The 12701-nt window shown below is 55.0% G+C and overlaps 1 protein-coding gene across 12 annotated transcripts in view; it reads left to right on the top strand.

The window, feature by feature from the left end:
• PLEKHA7 (pleckstrin homology domain containing A7) overlaps nucleotides 1-12584 on the top strand; it is a 208344-nt gene extending 195760 nt beyond the window's left edge. For 5 of the 12 annotated variants that reach the window (XM_059931190.1, XM_059931194.1, XM_059931198.1 and 2 more), the window contains 5 exons: nucleotides 294-397; nucleotides 952-1152; nucleotides 3970-4128; nucleotides 6314-6447; nucleotides 7621-9279. In XM_059931190.1, the coding sequence (XP_059787173.1) occupies nucleotides 294-397; nucleotides 952-1152; nucleotides 3970-4128; nucleotides 6314-6447; nucleotides 7621-7936 (914 nt within the window). In that variant the 3' untranslated portion in view covers nucleotides 7937-9279. Of the gene's footprint in view, nucleotides 1-293; nucleotides 398-951; nucleotides 1153-3969; nucleotides 4129-6313; nucleotides 6448-7620 lie in introns of all 12 variants that reach the window. The other 7 variants (XM_059931192.1, XR_009504660.1, XR_009504661.1 and 4 more) reach the window with 7 other exon arrangements.
• Nucleotides 12585-12701: the final 117 nt, after the last annotated feature.

Genomic DNA, 12701 nt, shown 5'->3' with positions numbered 1-12701 from the left:
GCAGGGCGTTCCTTGCCCTCCATCCTTTCCTCCTGCCAAGCAGCCCAGGTCTTCTGCATGTGGGGGAAGACGAGGGTAGTCCCCAGATCTTCCTCTGCGGACAGAGGGCGCCCGTGAGCTGGCCCCTCATTCCCTACCTGGGGCCTTGCTCTTCCGGGCCCTGGGGAGGAAGAAGCGTGGGTTGTTGGCTGGGTCCTTGTGATCCCCTCACGGGAGTGGGAGGTGATCAAGAAGGGGCTGGTGGCCTGTCCTCCTCACCACAAATCCACTTGCATTTCTCTTTCCTCACTAAGGGCTCTCGGGGTCCACGTCAAGGCTCCAGCAGTCGTCCACCATCGCTCCCTACGTCACGCTTCAGAGGGGTCTAGATGCCGAAAGCAGCAAGGTGACCTACCCTGTGAGTGGCCTTGAGAAGTTCTTGAGGGGCTCACTGCTCCCTCATGCACAGAGGGAAGGGCTCCAAGGTAGACGGTAACTGGCGATCCTGTCAGGTGACCCCTCCAGAGCTCAGATTCCCTGTCACCATGTGCTCGTGATGCCTTCACCACTGCCCACCAAGAAGGGCATCACACTGCCCTCCACATTTCCCAAGGGGCTCCCACCTTTCTCCCCAGTCTCGCCCAGTGAGTCACACCCTGAGTTGTGGCCCATGATGTGCTTGTGCCCAACTGGACAGGCCTGGGCCTCAGTGTCTGCATCTGCAGAATTGGGTGCTGCCCAGAGAGCCCGTGAGGGCCAGCGGTATCATGTCCACGAGTGTGCTTAGAGGAGGTGCTTCTCAGTGGCCAGGAGGAGCCCAACTGGAGTGTGTGTGTGTGTGTGTGTGTGTGTGTGTGTGTGTGTGTGAGAGAGAGAGAGACAGAGAGACAGAGAGACGGGGATGAAGCCAGCGGGGCGGCTGCCCTCTGTGTTCCCAGCCCAGCTGCCCTGTCTGTCCCTCCTGCCCCTCAGAGACCCAGGAGTGCCTTGGAGCGCCTGTACTCAGGGGACCACCAGCGGGGCAAGATGAGCGCGGAGGAGCAGCTCGAGCGCATGAAGCGGCACCAGAAGGCGCTGGTCCGGGAGCGCAAGAGGACGCTGAGCCAAGGAGAGAGGACGGGTCTGCCCTCGTCCCGCTACCTCAGCCAACCACTCCCTGGAGATCTCGGCTCAGTATGTTAGGAGGGTCCAGGCAGGTGGGGCTGGGACAGGGAGCAGAGCTTCCCCGAGTCCCCCAGACACAAGCACTTCTCAACCCCGAGAGAGTGGGCTGTCGACCTGGATGGCTCAGAGAACACCCCACGGGCTGTGTGTCCACAAGCCGGGACGCATGTGTGACTTGGTCAGAGGGCACCCCGGAACTAGAGCAGGAACGAGGATGTCACTGCAGGAGCCCAGGAGCCAGAGAGAATGTCCACAGTCAGTTCTGCAGTCGAGCTTGAGGGAGGCCTTTGTAAGCATTCGGAGTCTCTCAGCTGAACCAAGGACTCGGGAAGTACAGGGTTCGAGGAGTGGAGGAGAAAGATGGTGCTATGATTTGAGGAGGAGGAGTGCAAGCCAACCAGCCTCCCAAACCTCCAAGCGGGTGCCCTGTGGGGCAACTGAGCAGAGGGTGGTGCCCCTCACCTCTGAGGACTGGGGCTCTCCCACCGCTGCGGTGCTGACGGGCCTCCCCATGCCCCAGGGGAGCCGGGGCGTCTGCTGCCCCCTGGTGGTGCTTCCAGGCACTGCACCCTGCCCACAGTCGCCTTAGGTCCCTTTTGGAAACATTCCATTTGACTTTTCCCTGTTGTTTGAAATCAAATGTTTCCCTAGACCTCTAGCCTGACTGCTCTTCCCCTAATTCACTGCACAAGCTCTTTTGCTTTTAGCGTTACCGCTCATTGCCTCTCTAATCCTGCCTGATTGTGTCTACAGACGCTTCTAATTTGCATCAACCATTCTCTAACTGGCCTGTGCTCTTGTTACCAGGCTTATAATAGCAGCTCTTTTCTCCATAGCCTAGTGAGCACTCCCATGTGTGACTCACCTTTCTGCTGCCCCCTTTATGCAGGCTTACTGACTCATAATTCCCTTATCCCAAAAGCTGCCCCGCAAGTTTGAGCCAGCCCCACTGCCTGAGGGCCGTCCGTGGTCATTGTCAGAGGTCTGGGCATGATGAATTTATCAAAGTCCATGCCTCACATCTGGACAGTAGACACAGACTTCAGAGATTGCATGTTGGAATAAATTCTGCCAAGTCTGAGGTGGTTCAGTTTTAATTCCTCCGGCCCCATCGGCACAATTTCTTACGGAAAACTTTTTGTGTTTCTAGTATTTAATAACTTGAACAGGTAGCAAGATACATTATGATCTGTATTCAGAGGGCCTCTCTGCAGCTGTTAGACACCATAGGGGTCAGACCCAGGATACTCATATCCTGAAAAGCTGCAAAGCCAGTAACTTTTAAACTTTATAAGTAAATGTCATATGATGAGGTAAAACTGACTTTTCACAACCTGATGTCTCAAATGTAGAAAAATGATCTAAAAATCGTAACTTGAATACCTTGTAATTTTTTTCTTTAAAAAAAAAGACTTGTGTAAGTCTCTGCCTCAGCGCCAATAAACGTGTTGCTTAATGATAATGGATTGGCGTGGTTCTTCCCCAGGATACATTGTAGAGTCCAGTGAACTTTTTCTGTTTGTGGAAACAATCAGGCTGGGTTTATGTGAGGTCTTGTCTCTCTTTGGGGCACTGGTGAGCGTGTAAGAAAATGTGTGTTTTCTTTGTGAATCATTAAATTAATTTTTCATCCCTGAATCTTCAACTGCCTAATCCTTTTACACTTTAATTGGAAACCATCACCTAAGAGCGATTACGTTGACGTAGAGTCAGTATGGAGAGCTTGTGCACGAATGGGTGAAATGTGCTGCTATGGAGTGGGTTTGGGGCTTGGGTGAGTGAGGGCTTGAGGGGGCATTAAAGACAACGGTGACCACTTGGGGTTCTGTGAGGTGGATGGGGTGGGAAGGAGAAGGCAACCTGGGATGGAGAAGCGTCTGCTTGGCTTCTGCTCAAGAAAAGGGAGGCTTTGGGCCCGTTCCCTCCTCTCAACAACCTGCTCAGCGTCGAGGCCTATGGGGATGCAGGCCACAGGTGATTAGGAAGGCCACGGCGGAGCCAAACCATTGTGCTGGGATCTTAAAGTGGCTGGGTTAGAGTTTCCTTCTGTGAAGCCTGCTTGTTACAGAGTTGGAAATGTTGCATTTGATTTAACATTTAAATTTTACATGTTTTTGGTTTTTCTAACTTAAAACATCTGCCCCAAATAGATGTGTGATACGCAGCAGCTTATCTGCCTCACTGGCCGCAAGCTGCTCCTGCTTGCACCTCCCCAGTCCCACGGTGGGGGCATTATTCCCCACCCTTAACTGTGTCCTGTTGGGAATGCCCACTAGAGAGGCTCTTGGCTATTCCACTTGCTTACCAGGGCCTCAGAGGGTTTGTTTTTCCCATTGTTTCTGAGCTGGAACATATGGCTCCCGAACCAGAAGGGCTTCCGTGATCTGTCATGCCACAGAAGCGGCAAACCTTTTCTCTTGAGCTCTGTCCCAGCTTCTGTTTTAGGGTCACCTTCTTGGACCTGGGAGCCTCCTGTATCCCTGGGGACCATTGTGAGTCTAAAGTCGTGGATCTTAGACCTGTGCCTGGGAGGTTTGGACACTTTGGGGCCCATATCAGAGAGAAATCAGCAGTCTGGAGTCCGGCTGTATCAAAGGGGCAGAGGCCTTGTTCTCTCTGTCACAGAGTTTCAGAACACAGCAAAGACCATCTGTGTCACAGAATTGCTGCTGCCTTGTTTTAGAGATGAGGTTGAGGTCCATGGTCACACAGCTTTTCCCTAATGAGTCACAGGCCCATCTTCCCAAGGACCCCAGTGCCTGCAAGACCTACCCAAAAGGAATAGGCAGGAAGTGACTACATTTCACCCTCTTGTTCTGTTACCAGTGGAAGCGCGAGCAGGACTTTGACCTGCAGCTGCTGGAACGGGCCGTACAAGGGGACAGAAAGGACAAGGAGGAGAATGGCTGGCTGAAGGTGCGGGCTGTGCCTGTCACTGAGTTGGACCTGGAACCACAAGACTATGACGTGGACATCAGCAGAGAGGTGAGGGCAGGGGCTTCCTTCACGCTGCCCCCAGGAGGCCCAGCCTTCAGACGCCAGCCTGACCAACCCTCCCAGGGGCATTGGGCGGGGGTGGTGGGGTGTTGCCCTGAATGAGGACAAGCTCGGTTTCAGTGTGGCCCAGGAGGATGGATGAACAGCACCTGGAGGTAGTAAGAGGAGACCAGGCATTTTGATGCAGGTTCAGATCTGTCTCTCTTTGTAATTTGTGGCAAGTCATTTAACTTCTCTGTGCCTCAGTTTCCTCAGCAGTAATGTGGGTTGTGGGGAGCGTTAAGTGACTCAGCACGTTGCCCTAACGGTTAGCAATGATCACAAAGCTGTGAGCACAGGGCCTGGCACATAGTAGGCATGTGATGAGGTAGTTGTTATTGTTAGGATATGTTCCCTGGAAAACCAGGGGTTGGTCTTGCATCTGGCCAGTCAGGCCAATTTGGGCAGTCAGACTTGGGGAAAAGGCAGGACAGGTTTAGAAATCACAGGTGAAATATCCAGCTATGGCAGAGGCTAGGAGACCTGGATAGGTCTGGTCTGGGTTCTTTCGCCCTCTGGTGGCTCAAATGCATCATGGCCGGGCAGGCCCAGAAAAGCAAGTAACCACAGTCAGGACCGTCTCTTACGCAAGGGAAGAGAACGGGAGTCAGAGCGTGACAGACTTAGGGTCTTCAAGACATAGGGTGGTGTCCTGTGGCCTATGTTGTGCCATTTGTAAGCTCTGTAGAGCAGTGTCTTTGGCTGTTTGGTTCACCTTTGTGCACCCAGCACCAGGCCTGGCACACAGTAGATGCTCCGTAAATATTTGCTGAATGACGACTCTGTTGAATGAAGTGCACAGTGGCCCATAGATATCCCAAACACATTTGTATGAGGACTTGGCCTGGCCTGAAACTGCATGAGAGGAAATGCTCTCACCACATGAAGGATAGATCAGACAGGATGGGGGCAAATTGACGCCTGTGGAGTTGCTGGGTTCTGGGATCAGCTGGGGCTCCAGGGTTTAACGAGGTTAGTCCCCTGCCTTCAGACCTTTTCCCTTTGGCACCTCTGAAACAGCCAAAGGTCCGTGCTTTCTCAGGTCCACAAAAGAAGCTTCTACACACTGCCTTGGCAATGGAAGTGCATTTTGCGGTGTCCTAATTGGCCTGCCAGCCAGGGGAAAAAGTTCTTCCTTATCTCTAACCTAAATCCCTCCTGCTACAATGTAATCTGTTTCCTTCCTCTGCATCTGCCCTCATGGGAAATAACAGAAAAGAGCTTATTTCTTGCCCTCTTTCACCAGAATGAAAGGTCTGCATGGGCTTAAATTCAAGTCCAGATTTGCCCTGGGATTGGATTTAGCTTGTTTTTGGAAGTTTCAACCAACCCTATTTTAATGTAGTTCAAGGAAGAAAAAAATTCCCTGAGGTGTGTGCAAAAGTTGCCTTTAGCGTTCTTGGCCCACTTAAAGGTTCACCAAGCTGAGGTTTCTTTTGGGTTTGTATGAGAGACTGGTGGGGAGGAGCTGGGGTCATTTTCCTCCTGAGAGCAGTAGATTCAAGCGGCTGCCTCCTGTCTGGGTCTTTTGTAGGGACAGAAAGCACTACCACTTTCTTTCATCCCTCCACCCAGCCACCCAGCCACCCAGCCACCCATCCAAGGAGTGCTTGCTGAAGGGCTACTAAGTACCAAGTCCCTGCTCTAGACAGTGGAGAAACAAACAGGAAACGGGAGGGAGTGGCAGGGGTGGGTGGATGGGAGAAGGAGGGTCAGGGAAGCCTTCTGGAGGTGAGGGTGGGAGGATGAGAAAGAGGCCATGGAGCCCAAGGAAGGAGCATCCCAGGCAGAGGAAAGAGCGGGGGCAGAGGTGGGTCAGTGTGGCCGGAGAGGTCAGATCACATCAAGGGTAGCTTTTACGGTGATCATTTGTATCCTCAGGGCTTACCGGTCTAGTTATTTTGCCTTCCCCCTTCCCTTCCCTTGGCCTGTAGGAGGTTGCCTGGTACGGTAGATAGAACACGGGCTTTGGAGTCAAACCCAGATTCAGATCGGGACTGCACAGTGAACTGCCATTGTGATCTTAGCAAATTACTGAAGTCTGCGGGCTCCTCCGCGTGCCTCATGGCGGGGGACAGGATGGGGAGAGCAGGTCCCAAACCCAACATCTATGCCTCCCACCACCTTTCCTCAGCTCTCCAAACCAGAGAAGGTCTCCATCCCCGAGCGTTACGTGGAGCTGGATCCTGAAGAGCCGCCCAGCCTGGAAGAACTGCAGGCGCGGTACCGCAAAGCCGAGAAGATCCGGAACATCCTTGCCCGGTCCAGGTCAGCCCTCATGCTGCCTGAGCCCTGACGACCTGCTAGGCCGACCCCAGGGGTGTCTCAGCTGAATGGGCCCTGGGCTGGGCTGGCCGGGGAGTGTTTTGTCAGGCCTCCGTCTCAGACCAGCGCTGTTCATTGTGAGGAGCAGGCCGGCTGTCAGCACGTCACCCACAGATCAGCGAGGAAGCTTGCCCAGGTCATCTGGGAGGTCCTAAAGCACTCAGAGGGCCATCCTAGGCCCTTGCCCCCAAATCTGTGTCCCGTGGCCCTGGCTAGTGTGGGGAGTGGAGCCAAGTGTGGTGGTGAGGTGGACACAGTTGGAGGTAGGCCCCAAGGATGGCCCTCCCAGCCTTAGGGCCCATGTTCCCTCACACAGACCCCTAGACCAGAATCAGGGGCCCAGCCTTGTCCTGAGGTGCCAGAGGCCTTGCCCACATCCCTGGAGGCCAGGATGGGACCCCAGGAAGTGACTTTCCTGTCGCATCAGCCTCTGTAGCCTCAGAAACGTAAACCGGGTACTTGAGGGCCTCCCTTTCAGAGAGCGGTTAGCCTTTTCACGCCTGGATTTACTAGGAGCTTAGAGCTGGAACCCTTATCTTGAGGTCTGCGATCCGCCAAAGGAGGAACAAAGCTGTGACTAGGTGTTTGGGGAGAAGCATGTGCACCTTTGTCTGGAGAGAAGGTGCACCATTTTTTTTTTTTTTTAATTTATTTTATTTAATTTATTTTTGGCTGCGTTGGGTCTTTGTCGCTGCGTGCGGGCCCTCCCCAGTTGTGGCGAGCGGGGGCTACTCTTCCTTGTGGTGCACGATCTTCTCATTGCAGTGGCTTCTCTTGTTGCGGAGCACGGGCTCTAGGCGTGCAGGCTTCAATAGTTGCGGCACGCGGGCTCAGTAGTTGTGGCTTGCGGCTCTAGAGCTCAGGCTCAGTAGCTGTGGCGCACGGGCCCAGTTGCTACGCGGCATGTGGGATCCTCCCGGACCAGGGCTCGAACCCGTGTCCCCTGCATTGGCAGGCAGATTCTTAACCACTGCGCCACCAGGGAAGCCCCAAGGTGCACCATTTTTATCTGATGCCCCCAAAAGGGTGAGATCCTCAGGCCAGGGAGACCCTGCTCTCCTGAGGCAGGTGCCTGGGGTGGCGAGGCCCACAGCCTGCTTTCTGGCTCTCCCGCAGCATGTGCAACCTGCAGCCAGTGTCTGGCCAGGACCAGGACAGCGTGGCCGGCCTGGGCTCGCAGCTGCAGGAGCAGGAGCGCATCATCAACATCTCCTACGCCCTGGCCTCCGAGGCCTCGCAGCGCAGCAAGCAGGTGGCAGGTGAGGCCACGCGGACGGCCTCTGAGGCTGGGCCCCACCCCCTGCTCCTTGGGCTCAGGGCCTGGCATGGCCTGTCGGTCGTTGAGGGACGGTGGCATGTTCCCCTGTCCCAGGCGCGCTGCAGGGCTTGCGAGGGGCACTGGGGCTCAGGAGTGTCCCGGGAGAGGGTGTAGAGCTCATTCTTAAATCTTGGGAGTGGTACTGCTATTCCGCTTTCTCTGAGATTGTGGGTTGAGAACAGGTTTTTCCTGTTCTCCTGAGCTAAGGAGTCATGGCTAAGGTTTCTGGCCTCACGAAGAAGGGGCAGGAAAGCCTTTTGGTGCTTGGATTTCTTGCTGGGACAAGGCAGAATGGGGCCCCTCTAACCCTCCCTGGGGTCCCTGCTTTGGTTCCCAAGTCAAAGTCACTGTTCACCTATCAGAGTGGCCTGTGCCAGAAAACAGGGCTTGGGAAGTGGGACTTTGCTGTCCAGTGGGAAAAAACCAGCACCATGGGATGGGAGGGTGTGTGTGTGTGTGTGCGCGCGCGCACGCGTGTGTGTGTGTGTGTGTGTGTGCGCCAGGAAGGAGACTCCTGGCTCCTCTCTCCACCCACTTGTGCCCTCCCTGTGTGAGCTCTCACGGTTCACCTGTGCTGTTTCTCCCCAGATGCAGCCGCCACTGCATGTCTAGGTGGTGCCCTTGGCCAGGTGTGAGAGGGGTGGTCTCTCACCAGCCTGAAGTGGGGTCACAGTCCCCACCAGTCCTCCAACCCTGGCCAAAGGGTCTAGAAGTGACCACGGGTGGGGCCTGCTGGACCTGGAAGTGGCCGGCCCTGGGAAGCAGAGCCATGGGTGTGACCGAGGACAAGGGGCAGCCTGTGCTCTGTCTCCCAGCTCGGATCCCGTACAGAGTCGCTGACTCCCCTGAGGACATGTGCGTGGGCTGAGAGGGGGTCTTCGTTGGGGAGACAGCAGACGGCTTTCCCGGGCCCCTCCTCGTAATGATCCTGGGGCTCCCTGATTTTGAATTCCTCCCCATGTCAAGGGCTCCAGCAGGGGCACCTTCCCTGCGTAAAGTGCCCTCCTCTCTGGCCTGTGCTTGCTCTACCTATGTGGACCTACTGTCCTCGGCTTCCTTACCACCAGCAGGCGAGCGTGCCCCAGACCTGACACCCCGACACCCCGCAGTCACGTCCCTGCTCAGTGGCCACCTTTGCTGCAGCCTTTCCTCACTCTTGCTCCCTCTCTCCAGCTCAGAGACATTTCTGGGAACTGCAGGCCAGGCTCCCGCCAGGCCCCATGGATGTGCCCCCCGCAAGCCCAGGCCGTTAGTGGTGGGCAGCGGGGCCCACGGCACCCCGGCCCTGCCGCGCAGGGCGTCTGGTGCTGCAGGAGCAGACGAGGAGCCTAACGCACCACTTAATTCCTGTCTGCCCGTCTAGCACAGCAGCTGGCCCTCCTCCCGCCTAAAGCCCCCCTGTCCTCCAGGACGGTGCCACCTTACCCCCCCTTAAGCAACGGACTCCACTACACCTTTGTCTAACACCTTCCAAGTAAGAGCCCCCTCCTGGCGTGTGCCCTCACCTGGCGCTGAGCATGGCCCCTCCCCTCTGCTGCCGAGATGATTGCGGTGCCACCTGCTGACGCTTCCTTCCATGGGCAAAGCGGCTGCTCGGGAGACCCCTCCTGGACTGGTAGGCAGGTGGGGGGCTGATGATTTTTAGGAACTCAACGTTCAGCGGCTCTGATACAGTAGAGACTGTGTGATCCAAGCCCCCTGGCTCCCTGAAATCTCAGGAGCTAGAGCTGCGCCCCTTCCCGCCCCGCTGTCCTTCCTGCAGGCGGCCCAGTGCCCCAGGGGACCAGGGCAGGCCAGACGGAGGGCTTGGGAAGGGGGGGCGCTGGCTGGGAAGGAAGAATTAGATCATGGCCTCTCCCCGTCAGGGCTTTGGCCAAAGAAATGGAAGAACCGGAAGCCTAGAAAAACCAGTTTTGCAGATGAGGACATGGGCCCTGTGAGGGATGGGGGCTCATTCCAGTCACAAGGGAAGCTTCAGGAGGAGGCTGCCCAGGGTGATGGCGCTCACCCCTGCAGAACATTCCAGCACCACCCCTTCTGAGTCCTCCCCACGTGGGCATTTATGGTGAGAGGAGGCAGCGTGGGAGTAGGGAGGGAGTGCTGGACCAGGAGTCGGGAGGCCGGGGCCAAGTCCAGGCTGTTGTTCTGAGTTCTTGGCTGTTGCCTCACCTGGACGGGGAGGGCGTATCAGGAGTCTCAGCAGCCCTTTCCCTGACGTTCCACTTCATACGACTGTGTAGGGCTTCCCCTCTCATCCCTCTATACGCACTTGTGGTTAACGTTGCTGAGCGCCTACTCCGCGCCAGGCATCGCGCTGATCATCTCCTTTGACAACAAGCCAATGGAGATATTCACCCCATTTTACAGATGAGGAAGCGTAGCTCAGAGACCCTGAGGGACTTGCCCAAGGAGTTGCGGCTGTGTCAGAGCCAGGGTTCGAACCCCTTCTGTGCGAGTTCAGAGCCTCTGTTCTCCATCGCCACCCTGGGCCCACCTGGGCCACCTCCATTGGCCCACCTGGGCCACCCCCGGGGGCTCTAGATGTTTGGAGAAGGGAGTGCAGTGAGGGATGGCGGTGTGTGGTTGGGACGGAGACATGGTCTTGGGCAAGTGTCCACCCGCCCGGACGCTTCACTGTCCTGAGGGTGGCAGGAGGAGGTCGGCCTGTTGGGCCAGGCTCTCGGGACGTGTGCAGTAGGGACCCCGTGACTGAGGAACCCCAGGGAATGCTCCAGCCAGGTCTTTTGTAAAGGCTGCAGGGTCTTCTGGGGCCACGGGAGTGTGTATGGTTTTCTCCTGGAGATCAAGTGTGGTGACGCCACCCCAGGCCACAGAGAGGCAGAGGAGAGGCTGTGTTCCTCTCTGCTTTTGGTGCCCCTGTGGTCATGAGATAGGCCTCTAATGCTCTTTTCAGAGCACACACACATTTCCTTGTACCCTTCCAGCACCCTCATTAGGAGATTGGTACAGTCACCCTGTTTTTAGATTAAGAAAACGAGGCCCATGAAGGCTGAGAGAGTTACCCAGAGTCCCTCAGCAAATGAAGGGCAGAGCCAGAACTGGACCCCAGAGTCCTCTTTGCTCAGGCCTTCTGCCCTATCAGAGCAGGGACCCAGTCTAGGGGCCAGCATGTGTCTGGCAAACTTCCTAGAAGTGGTGAGGGTGGAGGAAAGGTGGGATGCCCGTTAGTTCTCGAAGCCGAGGGTCCCCCAGCAGCGGCCGCATTGCCCCAGCCCCCTGCTCTGCTGTTCTCTGTCTTGTCAGCCTGCCATTCCCTGTCACGTGTGCACAGACACGCCCACCGCCTGCTCCCCAGACGTGGGCTGGGGTCCTGCCAGCCTCTCATTGTCTCCTGTGCTTTTTGCCAGCCCAGGCAGTGACTGACCCGTGATCCAGCGTGCAGAGAAGTCTGGAGCCAGGGGCCAGTGGAACCAGTTTCCTCCGAGAAGATTGATCCTTCTTCCCCTTCCAGCTGAGCCGGGGTTCAGGCTGGAGGACAGAGCACCACCAGCTGTGGGGGCATTCACCACAGGGCTAGGGCCTAACACCCACGCTTGTTTTAGTTCAGACTCCTTTTTACATGTGACAAAGGCACTTTTAATACACACTGTAAAATACTGACTCTGTATTTTAGAATCAGGCTATATTTTATAATGTTCACCTCAAGGGCTGAGTGGCTGAGAAGGTGAGGATGCAGGATTTTGGAGCTGCACATACAGATTCAGGTACCGTTTGGGTGGTGGGTGTGGGTGGGAGCCGAAGGGCAGGGTGAGCAGAGGCCAGTCCAGCATCTGCTGAACTCAGGTGAGGTTGGATTGGAGATGTACTTCCAGTGGATTCCAGTGTTGGGCTCATTGGTCTATTGTCCAGGGCAGTGATCAGCTGACCCTGACCTGGCCTGATGACCAGCTCTGTAGGGTGAAACTCCACCGAGCTGGCACGTGGAGCCTCGGCCTTGGGTCTGGCTTAGGCCCAAAGGTGTGTCCAAGAACTTTGGTTCCCAACCTGCCCATGAGGTTCTCTCAGCAAAGGGCTCTTCAAAAAAAAAAACAAAACAAAAACAGTTCGCCGTAATTAAAAAAAAAAAAAAATACACTTTGAAATACAGAAAAGGTGAGAAGAAACACCTTTGATTTGTATCATAAGCAATAAATGTCACACTGGGTGGCGTGTACCTACAACTCCCTGAGTCTGCACTAGGCTGTGATAGGTATCCTGGGGTCTTTGCGGCTGGCCCCTGAGAACACAGGTCAGCCTACCCAGGACTTGGGTCAGGTGGCAGGTGGGCAGGCAGCGGGCCCCTACCCTCCCTGATGGCCAGCAGGGCCACGATGACAGGACTATGACTTGACTTCCAGCCTAAAACGGGGAGGGCGCTGTTAAGCCAGGCGCAGTGTTTGTGGCCCTTTATGTAAGTCATGAGCTCATGATATTCTGCATTCGGAAAATGAAGTTGAAAAACAAACAAACAAAAAACAACTCCATTGGGTGGAGCCACACTTTAAATGAAAATTTGTCTTTGACTATGGTCAGAAAAATAATCTTGAATATATTTAGAAGTTGCCGTCTATTTTTAACTAACTCCATATGCTGCCAGTATCGACTTCATGACATTTGCCAAAATAAGATTTTATTTTTGCCTTTATAAGATTTTGTTGGAAAAAATGAAATGACTATTTTGCAAGAAAAAGTTAATTTAAATAAAACTGTAATGGTTTGCAAAAAAAAAAAATGTGATGTACAGATTAAAATATTAACCTGATATGCTTCCTGCTTTTTGCTGGCTGTATTCTCCTGAGTGGCCTGTGTTAGTTTTTTTTCCATTTCTTTGGAAAACCCCCAGTGTCAGCTCTGGATCCTGCGGTGTTCACCTATGAAG

Source organism: Balaenoptera ricei, chromosome 8 (assembly GCF_028023285.1).
Source record: "Balaenoptera ricei isolate mBalRic1 chromosome 8, mBalRic1.hap2, whole genome shotgun sequence".
NCBI lineage: Eukaryota > Metazoa > Chordata > Mammalia > Artiodactyla > Balaenopteridae > Balaenoptera > Balaenoptera ricei.
The sequence above is the reverse complement of the archived record's forward strand: the minus strand, read 5'-3'. Positions and strand labels throughout refer to the sequence as shown.